The sequence below is a fragment of the Mytilus edulis genome, chromosome 1, assembly GCF_963676685.1.
Source record: "Mytilus edulis chromosome 1, xbMytEdul2.2, whole genome shotgun sequence".
NCBI lineage: Eukaryota > Metazoa > Mollusca > Bivalvia > Mytilida > Mytilidae > Mytilus > Mytilus edulis.
This window is the reverse complement of record NC_092344.1, coordinates 70944740-70959461: the sequence shown is the minus strand read 5'-3', so window position 1 is coordinate 70959461 and position 14722 is coordinate 70944740. Positions and strand designations below refer to the sequence as shown.

General features: G+C 31.2%; 1 protein-coding gene across 1 annotated transcript; it reads right to left on the bottom strand.

The window, feature by feature from the left end:
* Window positions 1-1010: 1010 nt before the first annotated feature.
* On the bottom strand, window positions 1011-14199 carry LOC139488480 (DBH-like monooxygenase protein 1). Its single transcript, XM_071274120.1, has 11 exons — window positions 13829-14199; window positions 12147-12293; window positions 10331-10507; window positions 7911-7994; window positions 7204-7380; window positions 6751-6853; window positions 5871-6037; window positions 3697-3879; window positions 2524-2583; window positions 1929-2165; window positions 1011-1144 (listed from the first exon to the last, which is right to left on the bottom strand). The coding sequence occupies exons 1-11, from the start codon at window positions 14150-14152 to the stop codon at window positions 1073-1075; spliced, it is 1731 nt and encodes a 576-aa protein (XP_071130221.1). The 5' UTR covers window positions 14153-14199; the 3' UTR covers window positions 1011-1072.
* Between the last annotated feature and the right edge of the window lie 523 nt (window positions 14200-14722).

Here is a 14722-nt window from a genome sequence, read left to right as displayed (position 1 = left end):
GTACTATATATTTACTACGTTCATTCATACATTCATTCATTAATTCCTTCATTCATTATTTCATTCATTCATTCATTGACGGACGGTTAGAAAAAGTGGCGGGGTTGCATGCATAATAAATTCGTGCAGAGTAGTATATAGAATAAAGTCTTTTCTAACTGTCCGTCAATGAATGAATGAATGAATGTATGAATGAACGTAGTAAATATATAGTACACACAACACATACTGTAGTACTAGTATATAACTGTACATACTCTAATAAATAGCTTAGCGGTCATTCTTTAGTACGATATAATTGGGAATTGACTTTGTGGTTTCGTTCTATATTGAATCTTTATTATATTTTTCTTTTGGAGTAAAGCGCTTTTCATGTACTGGGTTGAGTTTTTTTTTAAAGCTATTTCAACCTAACCACATGTACATCTTCACGCGACAGTCCTAAGACATGGAACCTCGTCATTAGTTTATGTCATATTGTTTTTCTCTATTTGGAACTAAATAGCAGATCTTTGATATGTGCCTTTTAGGCCACTCTAATGATATGCATTCTTCGAATTTGATAGCTGCAAAATTTTTGAAATCCGACGGTTTACAGTCATTCCTTTGAGACTTTCTGAACAATATATAGTTCCATTGAAATAAAATCAACAATACCGTTTTTAAAATCGCTCGCCCAACATTTCAATCGATTTGAGAATAAAAAAATCTCGCTCCTGCTACAGAAGTTTCAATAACATTCCTTCCTCACACCAAATTTCAGGTATCGTTTGGTAAATTATATATTCATTTCAGAAATAAATCAGTAAAAAAATATGTCGCTAGACCAGTCCAATTTTTGTACATAAAAGTCCGAAGAACAAGATTTGCGGTGGCTTTTGATTATTATTTACGTTCAGCTGCTATTGAATTACACCTCACATCAAGTATCGTTCTCCTTTTATTTATATTCAATATTTTTTAGAACAATAAACACATGCGATTATTTTCATATTTATTTATAAACATGTACATGTATTATGATATAAAATGAAATTATGCCATCGACAAACATTAGATCAGAAAGACACAGTTATGCACATTGTCGTTGTGGTTTCTGGAAAGGAACATCCGGTTTAGGAACAACAGAAAAGTGGCGATGAACCTACAAAACGAAATAGTAACCGTTATAATTACAATGTATTCATGAAATATCAGTGTAAAGATATACACTTAAAATTGAGGGTTTATATAAGGTGGTAAAATGTTGCATGTACGAGTGTTTATAAAAAGCATTATATTCCGAGGAAAATGATTTTATTATTATTGATAAGTAAACAACTTCAGAAATGAGAACTTGGTGCTTCAAATCTTTAGGGGAAAGGTAGAGATTACCAATGTTAAGAATAAGTAGTGTTTGTGTCAACATAGGTTTGAACATGCAATAAAGTATGGCTTGTTCATCAAGAAGACATATAGTTCCAGTTTATTCATTGAAAACCTAGATGAAGATTGGCAATACAAATGAATCTTCTCTTTTAAATTTTTTTGGTACATTTCCCACTTTCATGTCAATGAGAGAGAAAAAAACAAACAAATAAAAATTGTAATAGTGAGTTTTTATGATTTTGATAATAACGTTTATTATATTAAGTTAATTTCGATCACAAAAAAAACTGATTGCAATGAGACGACAACCTAGAAGGTCAAATGACAAGAATACAATCAACTACAGCTTAGAACTTCAACAATTAGCAAAACCCATACCTTAGTGTTATCTAAATACATAAAGATTAAGTGATACAAATGTAACTGTTCAATAGAGAAACCAAAGACCTGATATAGAATATAGTTGCGAATATAACCAGTAGCAAATACTTGTATTCACGACGTTTTGTGACAGACGTTCTCTCCTTTAAAACAACACTTTATACAGTATGACAACTTACCTTGAGCCTTTCGGGACCATTACAGATAATTCTATATGTTGAGTTATTCACCAAGTCTTGAAACATGTGCTGGACATTATCATCCCTCCAATTCCATCCGTTGAATTGTTCCACTGCTTTGGATGGATCTTTGGATATCTGGTCATAGACTGGTAAACCCAAACACAAAGACATCGACGTCCGTGGATAGTAGTATAAAAATGAAACACACATCTCTTCTTGCGTTGATAGACCTCCCTGTAATTAAAAATACTTGTTTGATTATGTCCATACAATATAATGATTGATATCACATTTCAGTTAATTTCTAATCAAAACAACACTTCTAAGATTCTTCTGAGTTTGAAATACTTTTATTTTCTGAGTTTACCTTCATTATCAACAATTAAAGCCGAATATATTAAACCCAAGGGTATATAAAAGAGTTTAAGAGTTATATGGCAAAAAAGACCTTAAATAATAGCCAAATGTTTTTAAGATCAAGCTTTCGTGAGGAAGTTGAGATTTAAGTTCTCTTTCTCTGTTGCTACATGTAGTTTCTAAATAAGAAATAAGGAAAGAGGACAGAAAAATATATTAACTTGTATTTACTTACTATTGTTGGTTTGTTTCTTCTTGAAGAGTCGTAGGTACATTCAACAATAAAGCTGTCACCCTGATAAAAATAAGGTATGTTTTAAGTTTACTGCAATATCAAACGAAACGTGAAGGAACGACGAAAGAAATGATAAATTCAAGGATTTTGGCATGAAAAATCAGTATGTTTGCTGCTTTTAATCTTTAGTCAATGTTATGGCGATACCATTACGATGTTGAATCCGATCCAGAGTCTGCTTCAGAATAGTTATACTGTTGTCTCGCTGTCTCGTTGTCTAACAGCTTTTTTGTCTTCTTAAATTTTAGTGTATTCATCTCAAGAAGCAATACGCATACAATGTACCACTTTATATAGGTAGTGAGCATTAAGCAATATACTAAATTACTTGATGAAAATTAGTTTGATGACAAGATTAAATGTGATATTATCATAAATTATATATTTTTAAGGTTTCTAAATTGGGTGTATCTGTTCGTTTTTTGTGTTTGCGGTAAATACATTTTCGGCCCTCTTCACAGTCTAAAACCATGTCGAAATTGTGAAGTTATTTCATAAAAATCAAGAGTTAAGTTTCTTTGATTGGGAAAAAACTGACAAAGCCGTCGAAATGGAGGGAATAAACCAATGCATAGTGATTGTGTAGGTTTGTCAAGAAAACTACAATACTTAATTATGAATTATGATGTCTCCCCGTGATTAATGGATTTCGAAGATAAACTTTATACAGTTACATAAATTACATGTATGAGAATCTTTCAAAAAAGACTTTTCATAGACCTCGGATTATTTTAATTTTTCGATAGGTTACATAATCTGTGGTTTGATACTCGGTTAAGTAAGAGCCATCACAAAAAGTAAAATAAAACATAAAATATGTGCAGTTGGCGAAAAAGGATGGTTACTGTTTTTCGATTATTTTGACATATGAAAACAAAAAACATTTTATCTACCTCAAAAGTTGTACCGATTGGAAGCATGATTTTACTTTTTTACATTGCTCTTGCATTTTGGTTGACCGAGTACCATGATGTCCTACCAGATGGAAGGTAAACTGTAACGTAGTTTATTAGAAAAATTGATTTCTCTACAGAAATTTGCAAATGCTTTATTTAAAAAAAATAACGGATGGTATATATATTGTTTAAAAAAGAAAAAAAAAGTTTAACTTACTCGTTTGACCTCTCGTTCTTCTTTTAAAACCCTAATATCTTGGTAATTGAAATCATAGTGGTCATCCTCAGCAATCGGCGACAGTTCAGTTCCGTTTCTTATATGCCTTGTTATAATTCCAGCACCCAATAAATGAGCATGTTGTAAGAGACCAAAAATCTTAATTCCATTTTCTGGTAAACCCTGAAATACAAAAGTCATCTTCATTAAATTAAAAAAAAGAATAATAATTGAAGGTTAAATAATATTGGACAGCACATTTCAATGCACCACATATATGTACCATCATTGTTCGCAATTTGTGTAATAGTGTATTTGCTGTTTACAAAATCCATGTTGTATTAACTGGGTTTCTTTTTCTAGGCATGATGTTCTAGCAAGTCTCCAGTATTTTAGGTTGTTTTCTTAATTTTTATATTATTCTGCTCAAAATGTTGTAACAAGACCTACTTTTTCAAAACTTATAAAGTACCAAAGTATGATTTAAAGCTGGTGGTTGATTGATTGTGTCAATAGCATCCAGTGAAATCCTGTAAGACCGGAAAGCAAATCAATCAAACTTCATGGGTATCTTGTAACAAATGAAAAAAATTAATATATAATTATAATTATTCGACAAATACAGAAAATACCGCAAGAAACAAGGCATACATACTAACAACAAATACATGACAACATGAACAAAAGTCAAGTCAGACCAATTCAATTGCAACTTTGACAAGTTTGATAAAAACTTGGACCAGTTTTAAAGACAACTCGGATCACTTATGAAAGCAACACGGTCAAGTTTGAAGAACCACTTGAACAACTTTAACTAAAATAATTAATGTTATGAAGACAACTCGGTCCACAAAATACTACACAGTTTCAATCATTTTTTTCCGTTTTAAACTTTGTTTGTTTTTTGCATTTAAAAACATCTCTTTCTAAAACTAGAGGCTCTCAAGAGCCTGTGTCGCTCACCTGTTACTGTATTAACTGATGTCGGCCATCTTAATTGGTAGGCGGGGTCATTAGACACTTTTTTTAAATAGATACCCTAGAAATGGTTGTGGCCAAGTTTGGTAAAATTTGGCCCATAGTTTTAGAAAAGAAGATTTTTGTACAAGTTACAAAAATGACAAAAGTTGTTTAATATTGACTATAAAGGACAATAACTCCTTAAGGGTTTCTCTTACAATTTTGGTCATTTGACTTATTTGTAGATCTTACTTTGCTGAACATTATTGCTGTTTACAGTTTATCTCTATCTATAATAGTATTCAAGATAATAACCAAAAACTGCAAAATTTCCTTAAAATTACCCATTTCAGGGCAGCAACCCAATAACGGGTCATAGGATTCATCTGAAAATTTGTGAGGGGATATATTTTATTCTGATGGACATTTAAATCTTGAAAGATTTGCCCTAAATGTCTTAGTTTCAAAGATATAAAGCAAAAACTGCATTTTACCTCTACGTTCTTTTTTAAACTATATACCACAATTATGATTGTGGCCAAGTTAGTTTAAATTTTGCCCAGTAGTTTCAGAGAAGAAGATTTGTGTACAAGTTACAAAAATGACAAAAGTTGTTCAATATTGACTATTAAGGACAATAACTCCTTAAGGGGTTCTCTGAAAATTTTGTTCATTTGACTTATTTGTAGATCTTACTTTGCTGAACATTATTGCTGTTTACAGTTTATCTTTATCTATAATAGTATTCAAGATAATAACCAAAAACAGCAAAATTATTTAAAATTACCAATTCAGGAGCAGCAACCTAACAACAGGTTGTCCGATTCGTCTGAAAATTTCAGGGCAGATAGATCTTCAACTGATCAACAATTTTACCCCATGTCAGATTTGCTCTAAATGCTTTAGTTTTAAAGATATAAGCCAAAATATACATTTTACCCCTGTGTTCTATTTTTAGCCATGGCGGCCATCTTGGTTTGATGGCCAGGTCATCGGACACATTTTTCAAACTAGATGCCCCAAGGATGATTGTGGCCAAGTTTGGTTAAATTTGGCCTAGTAGTTTCAGAGGAGAAGATTTTTGTAAAAGTTTAGGGACGACGGACGCAGGACGATGGACGCCAGACGACGGACGACGGACGCCAAGTGATGAGAAAAGCTCACTTGACCTTTCAGGTCAGAGGAGCTAAAAAAAACAATATTTGAAAACATACCTTTTCAGTACACTCTGGACTACAATATCCCGTAGACAAAAAAGCTTTTTGGTATGGTGGAATAAAATGAGTCGGATCAACATTGACCCCAATACTCATACCGGCTGCATCAAACTGGCGAGTATCTGGGGTAAGAACTAATCTGATACCTGAACTGTCAACAATATCTGAAATATAAGTCCAATGAATGATAATTTATTCAAACATATCACTTTGAGGCCAGTTTTGCCATATTTAGACAAATTATAAAATATAGATAATTTTTCCTCCCGGTTCTTTAGGTCATATAGCTTCCCAACTATTTATAATCTTAATATACATTATGGCTTCCAAATATTCGGCTTTGAGCTTCCTTGAATGTAAACATAATAATAAAAGCGCTTCTGACGCATATAATTAATTAAGTGTTTCCATTATTAAATTCGTTAGCATTGTTAGTTTTGCTTGTCGTACATGTATTAATTAATATGCATTTATTTAAATATCTTAATGTTAGAAAGTCTATCTTTTTTATTTCGCTCTATCAATGACACTCTTTCAGATTTGATCGAAGCAAAAGCTGACTTTTCTAAAGTGTTGAAATGATGCGTATTTGCATTATGAAAATATCTTTCCGTTACTTTATATTTTGAGAGCTTTTAAATATGCTGTTAGTTAAGGACAATCTTCGTTCATGCTATTTATGTAGATTTGTAGATTATCAACTAATTGCTGTTTAACTTATTCAACTTTTACAAGTCGAGAAGGTTTCATATATGTGTTCATGAATAAGAATTGTATACTTTGAGTGATACATACAATAAAAATCAAATTACATGTACATGTAAAATCTGATATTTGCATAGATCTATAGATATTTAATATTTCTTCCTTTACTAACCAGATTTCATGGTAGGATTGTTATAATGCATTTCTAGTCTCAAATATTTTGGACTGTCTGCTTCTCCAAAAGCAAATCCAACGTGCTCTGGCATATTAAAAGCCTGGTAATAAAAACAAAACTATTAAGGAAGGAAAGAAAGACTCTAGATACTAGGTGATTGCTTCTTATCTATTTTTTCAAGTTTGGCCGACTTCGACTTGTACTCCGAGTTTAGAAATTACTCCTCAGAGGGTTATTTTGCTCAGTCTGCATTTTTTTTTTATTAAGACATTGTCAATTTGTTTTCAACTTGTGAGTTCGAATATTCCGTTGGTACCTTTCGCATCTCTTTTACTGCTGGATGGTAAAAATTTATGTGACCTTTTCTTTTTATATCCACTCAACTTTTAGAGGAATTTAAGATAAACACATGTCAAAACCAACTGAATATATAAACTGTAGTAAACTTACCACTCCGCCTACAGCCCAAGCCACTACCACTTCACTGCATGTCTGGAAACGTCTAGGTGTACCCCTAGAGTAACACTCAAAGGAAGTTCCAACATCTGCCTCGGTTACTTCAGGACATGTTGTTACAACAATATGGTGGACATAATCGATGTTTTCCTTCTGTATAACAGGTTCGTACTAAAAGAATACAATGATTTAATTATTTTCCCCAAAAAATTATTTACACAATATGTATTGATTTATACTAACTTATTTTCATTAAACAATTTTTTTTTAATAAAAACAAGCAGAAAGGTATCAAGGTTTATATTCTGTCAATGCATATTTCCACTGGGTCATAGGTAAGCGTAAAGCCACAGAATGTTTAAAACTTCATATTCCTAACGTTGCATAAAATTGACTATCGCCCCTAAAACAGTTCAAACTTTTGAATGCTATTCTAATTTTATTTCATAATGGATTAATTCATTTAAATGTATATATCATACCCGACATGGCACGCTGTTTTTTGTTTGCACTTTAATTATGCTCTGGTTTTTTTTATTTGTACTGATGCAGACCTTACCTTTCTGCACAAGTGTGTTTGCAAAACTTGTAAACTTCTAGTTTCATAACACCTGTTATTTGTCTTTAATTCAATATTTTCCTTTTTGTGCATGCAGTTCATATTTGATAAAGTAATGATATCTTATAAATTCATCACTCACTCTGATCATATGATGTTTCTTCGTTAGGGTTGGTATTTTGTGTATAGTACATTGGTAACGTGTATCAACCGAAGGTACAGCAAACTGAAGAAAAGATGCATTCAATAAAATGATTAAAAATACAACAAACAGAAAAAACTAAATAGAATGAGGTCATACAAGTCATATGAAATAAATATCTGACTTGTAAACGAAAAAAAAGTTTTTACGACAAAAGGGTTGATGACAATGCAGGGAGACGATTTGTGCTATGAGATAAATATATATCTCAGTAGTTCTACAAATTTTATCAATGCTGGCATTTTTTGTAAATGTTCTGTATGTTCATGAAATGTTAAAATCATTTGAACATATCTCCTCTCCCCCATTTCACTCTACCCCACCTCCCAAATTACTATCTTTAACTCTTAAAATCTTGCAAATTGTCTTATATGCATATCTTTGAAAACAATGTTGGGAATTTATTATGGATATTATAGTGCCAGTTGTGTTTACTTTCCTAGTATGCATTAAATTTTGTAATTGGCGACTTAACACGAGCTTTATATTTTATGTTGTTCGAAGGAATGCCATAAATGAGAATTATGCACTTTAAAGTAGCACAATACAAATATTTTGTCACTCCCAATCAGACAACTTTAACTGATGTAATTCCTTTCATCCTTCTTTATATTTTATAAATGAGGTACCAAAAGAAAGAAGAAAGATTAATCTTTCAAATTGTGATAATTTCATTATAACATAATTATTACATAATTAATTATTATGTAATTAGTCGCTATATTGTGATGTCCACACTTGAATGAATTTAGCGTCTTTGTTTTTCATAGCATCCCAAAATATTTTATAGATTCTTGTACAACACAGCTTGACCTCCAAAACTGTGTCTCAGATTTTCAAAAACATCAATAGAACAAATTTTATACCAAATTGAACTTAGTGGTCTCTAATGAATTGATGTTGCAAACTTCATTGAAGATTTATGAGAGAATGAAATACAATAGGGAAAATCTGAGACACAGTTTTGGAGGTCAAACTGTGTTGTGCAAGAATCTATGATTTTTTTTAGGATGCTATGAAGAACAAAGAAGCTAAATTCATTCAAGTATGGACATCACAGAATGGCAACTAATTACATAACAATTAATTATGTAATAATTATGTCATAATGAAATTACCACAATTTGAACGATTAATCTTTCTTCTTTGATATATTTATCATTTATAAACTCCACGTAGATGGTGGATTTACTAACGAATGGTTGATTTGTATAAAAAATATCTTGAATAAATATGGATTTTCAAATATTTGGTTAAATCAGAGTAACTATAGTTTTAATCCAAAATGGTTAAAGTTGAGCCTTAAACAAAGAATTTTTGATCAATTTCAACAGACTTGGAAATCAGAAATGGAAAATTCTCCAAAAGCATTATGTTACAAACTGTTTAAAGAAAACTTTGAATTTGAAGAATATTTAGATTTATTACCTTATAAAGATAAAATAACGTTTTGCAGGTTTAGAACTGGAAATCATCGGTTGCCTATAGAAACCGGTAGATGGCGTAGAATTATTAGAGAGGAAAGGTACTGTGTACTTTGTAACTCTCAAGAGATAGGTGATGAATATCACTATATTTTAAACTGTACAGCTCTAACAGAAAGTAGAAGAGCTTTTCTTAAACCTTACTATATAAGCCGAGTAAATGTTTTAAAATTCGGCGCTTTATTTATTTCAAAAAATATTCGTGTATTAAAAAATTTGTGTAAATTAATTAGAATTATCAATATAGAAGTATGTTCTCCAGGTTGATCACCAATCTCTCATTCTTGTTGCTCGTTTTGTGCAAACTTGTCATGCGCAAATTCTGTATGTAATATATGTAAAAATATCTTTCTTTGTACCATTAACTTGGTTTTATAAGAAATAAAGAAAATCTTTCTTTTGGTACCTCATTTATAAAATATAAAGAAGGATGAAATGAGTTACATCAGTTAAAGTTGTCTGATTGGGAGTGACAAAATATTTGTATTGTGCTACCTTAATACCCTTATCTCTTGTCATCCATTCCTTTACAATGCCAATATTATACATTTTTGTAAAGTTAAGAATGACCGACCTAAAAAGACGCATTATTAGTGTTAAAGTTTTGACTTAAATAAAAGATATATGAACAATATATGAAACTTGTAACGGCTGGTTGAACTAAAGTTATTTGAAACTAAAGCTCTGGTTTAGTAGAGCAAATATTATCTTAGAACAAACCGTTTCATTGTTTATCCAATATAATTAATAACGGCAAAATATCGTGAAGATTCGATACAACCATTTCCCCCTGGTATACCTTTTAAACATGTCCCTAACCTCTACCAAGCCTCAGTTTTTGTATCTTAAAACATTGCTAATATAATGTAAACATACGTTAGGTGATACCAGATCTATGTGTATATTATTGGCTGGAATGGTAACATCAGATTTAGTAGATGACAAAAACATCAAACTTTGTGCACCACGACGTTTTACTCCATGCCATTGCATTCCTTGGACAGAATCTGGATCGTCAGGATGGTAGGAATATATAGCTTTCACAGTATCGTCCTAAATATAAAAAAAATAATGTAAACGATGAAATATAATTCAAATCACTAATAATGATTTAAAATTACTGTTATTAAGGCTGATGGTCTGATTTAGTTGTTTGCTTTTATCTCACTTCTTTGTTACAGTGATATAAAGATCAACTGGCAGCCATTCCTTGTATGCTGAGATATATAATTAATTCAGATGATATGACAATCAGAAAATAAATCAATTGGTTACAACTTGTGGTGAAGTGACTTTTTCTTTTCTTTATTCAAATATGTTTTACCATAGGGTCATATACAATGATCCCTTTATCTGCACAAACGTAACACCAATGTTCAAGTATGTTTAAATATTTTTTGAACGTGTAAATATAATAAGTCTGTCATATCTGATATACAAAAGTAATTACACATTGTATGTACATCTTGAGGAACTGTTCAACCAAATGTGTTTGCGGTTGCAATAGTGATTCGTAATAATATTTTCTTTTCCAGGTACCAATGTACAACTTACTTTGTTCCTTCATGCAAACATACATTTTGATCAGCCGATCAGTCAAAGATATTCACATCTCGGCACAATGCGACAAGTACTTACATGTAACAACTTGATCTTTCCATTAGATTTTGTTTTAGTTGTCGAATACAATATTCTTAGATACATTTGCAACAGCTCCTGTGTTTAAACCAAATTCTTTGTAGGTAAGAAATGTATTGAGCCTTATAGTACAGGGAACTTCAATTGAGTGTCAGTTGAACGGTTTTCACGAAGATCTGTGCCTACATATCCCATAGATTCCAAGCACGGTAATATTGGTTGGCCAATTGTCATCAAAGTATCTCACAAGGAACATTTTTTTTTCTGTCTAAATTGGTTTTTTTTATTTGTAAAGCGCACATGCGTATGGCAGGAAGACCTTTCGGGTGTCCAGCTTATCCCAATTATTTATATGGTCATTTTTTTGATTCAATGGAAATCAAACAAATCATATTTCTGCATATAAATCCCTGAAGCATTTCAATGTTGGTGGATAACAAGAGTTGTTTCAGGTCAAATAGACGGAAAGAATGAAATAAAGGCATACGCCATCTATCTGCCTATACTAGTCCTAGATTAGTTTCCTCTGCGGGTATGTTCTAATTAATCACTTATGCAACTTCCCCTTGCACCACAACGATAATGTTCCATCTTGAACCGGAACCAATTTCTTGCCGTGTGCATATTCAAAGACGAGTAAATTTATGCATATGACTCCCTTGACCCGCGTATATTGAACAATTTTGGCTTTTGATTCGATCAGTCGTTTGCATATTTAGAGTTACGATGGCAATAATACAAAATTTTAAAATTATGACGTTAGCTTCATCCGTACTAACATTTGATTTTTAATAGAACGTTCCATTTAAATAAAGACTACAGGGTTGGTGACAAAATATCGTTCAAAACGCGATATCTTCGCGCTAGAGCATGGCCAGAATTAAGGGGAATAACGCTTTCGTATGTGCTATAGCAGGGGAAGACTTACAAATATCTTCATTCCAATGGTGTGCACTTGTATCAAATTAATGCATGTATCACAAGTCATTGCACCTGAACCAAATTTGATATTAATTAAATATTAGACGAATTAAGATTATTGACCAATACATACAGTGATTATTGTGTCTTTGCCATCACAGGTGTCCAATTTTCTTGAAAATGTCAGGACAGTGCCAAAATCGTTCTCAAATCCACTAATCAAGTGCCAATCCTGACTGGTATCCACTTCGGGAGTAAAATGTCCAGTGGTGTGGCAGTCCTTAAAATAAAATGTTATTCTGTTATTTATACATGTAGTATCTATTTACCGGGATACATTATGGTGAATGGAAACTGATAGAAAATGACTCCATTGGGTAATGAAAAATGTTACCAGTTTGTTTACTTTAATTTTGATTCTGTAATAAAGAATATAAAAAAATATTTTCACCGTGTATTTTCAATATAATGGAAGACGCGCTTAATGAGATCTCAAAAAGCGAGTTCGACAATCCATACCAGTTCTAAGAACAGAACAAACAAGAAAAAACACGACAAGCAAAATTATTGTCCGTTCAGTATCATTTGTATATATATATATCATTTGTTGGCATGTATAACTTGACAAAAATGCACAAAAAATGTTATCCTTCATTTTATCTTATACAAAGGACAAATAAAAAGAATGTGATACTATTGGAGAAAAAATTGATAGTATAGTAACGTCATATGTCTGTTTTGAAGTTAAAACACCAGTGCGTGCTTTTGACCACGTAAATAAATTTTAAATGCCTAGATCGATTTGAGGAATTACGAAAATATATTTAAATAAAAACAATAAACCTCGGTTTATATTGAAACATGAAAAATTATAATCTTTACTGATGCATTCTAATGTTGTTTGTTTAATTTTTTCAAAATAAATTCTTATTCAGAGTTGTTACCAGACCAAAACATAGTCTTGTCCTATGCAGTTTCGCTTTTTGGAGGAAAATAAAGACTTTTCAATGCATTATTTGGGAGAAAATTATCTTTAATACAAATGTCAAGTCGCAATATAAAAGTTAAGTCTTTAAATTTAGATTCGAATAAATACTAAATAATTTTTTAAGAAAGATGAGGTATTTTACAATATAAGAGTCGTTTTTTTGCCATTTCATTTTTGTATTATTAAAATTAGTGTTGCCTTTCATATAGTTTTTGTATTGATAATTAAACAAACCAATATAGATCACAAGGATAATTAAGTGTGTAGAAATACACATATCAAAATTGATATATTTGAACAGAAATTGGAATTTAACACATATGGTTTACTCGAAATACATATGTTGCACGAGTTAACCGAAAATATATTTTACAATCATTGTCTCACATTCAAATAAAGGAGAAGTATAAACCAAACTATCCCAAAAAAGTCTCGCATTTACACATTGAAGAGATTAAAATAATAGAACTCAAACATATTTTGTAAAATTTCCAAATCGAATAAAATCCATAATCAGCACACACTAATTTGTATTCGGCAACTTCAAACCGATAAAAATATATTTTTATTACTCTTAATTTGCTAAAATCTACAAAAATTGCTGTATTGAAATATGATTGAGCAAACGAAGTTTTCAATTGATTTAGATATATGCAAAATGTTATGATAACTTTAAAATACACATATTTATATATATATATATATCAACTGTGAATTTTAGTAGAGATTTGAGGACTTAAAACAAATGGCCATGGTGTGAAATACATGCATTCAAAACTGGCTCTTGAACTTGATTCTTCTATTTATGTAAATACATGAATACTTACTTTTAAAACCGCTGTCCCGTCTTTTACCCATCCGACGACAACATCAGATGGAAACATTTTACCATTTGATGAAAGCCCGAATCCAACATATCCTCTAGTTCTGACATGAGTTTCGAACGTTATATTGGTACCGCTGACATTCCAAAACAACCAAAAGTTTCCGTCCGAGTCCAACTGAAATTCATGTTGGAATGCTGCTGTTGGAATGGGTTTTGTGTGGGAAGGCACTAAAGGCCTTTGTGTTGGATGTATTGGATCAACAATGCGCCCATTGCTATAATGCAACCCGAGCAAAAATGTCAAAAATATACTCAGCAAATACATTTTTAGTTTTGATATAAATTCACATTTTTTTTCTTTATTTATACATCGATTAGAATTTCACAACTCTTTTGATAACCTTAAACCGTCAAACCCATGTGACAATTTGTTGTAAGTAAACAAACAATTTCTGCATATCACGCGTACTTATATAGACCTCATTTGTTCACCTGGTTATGACAGCTATAAGTTTAAGTTATTAATTCAGTATGATGCGGAACTGCAACAATTTCATGTTGTATATATAAAAATACACAAATGTATATTGTTTTATTATAAATTAGTTAAGATAAGTATTTGATTAGAAATCTTAATAATAATGAATCATTTCTTAATTCATGAAGACACGATGATTCATATGTCACAGTAGCCTTATAGGTAAAAAAGACAGGAACATAACATTGTTGCTAAACACATAGAAATAGATCATTGATCTTCGATACAAATATAGAAGACATACTAATCTTTTAGATAACACTTTACCTGCTAACACCATTATTAAATGTATGGTAATCTGTATTTATCAACAGAACGAAATAACATTTATCATTTAATTTCATACATAAATTCTGA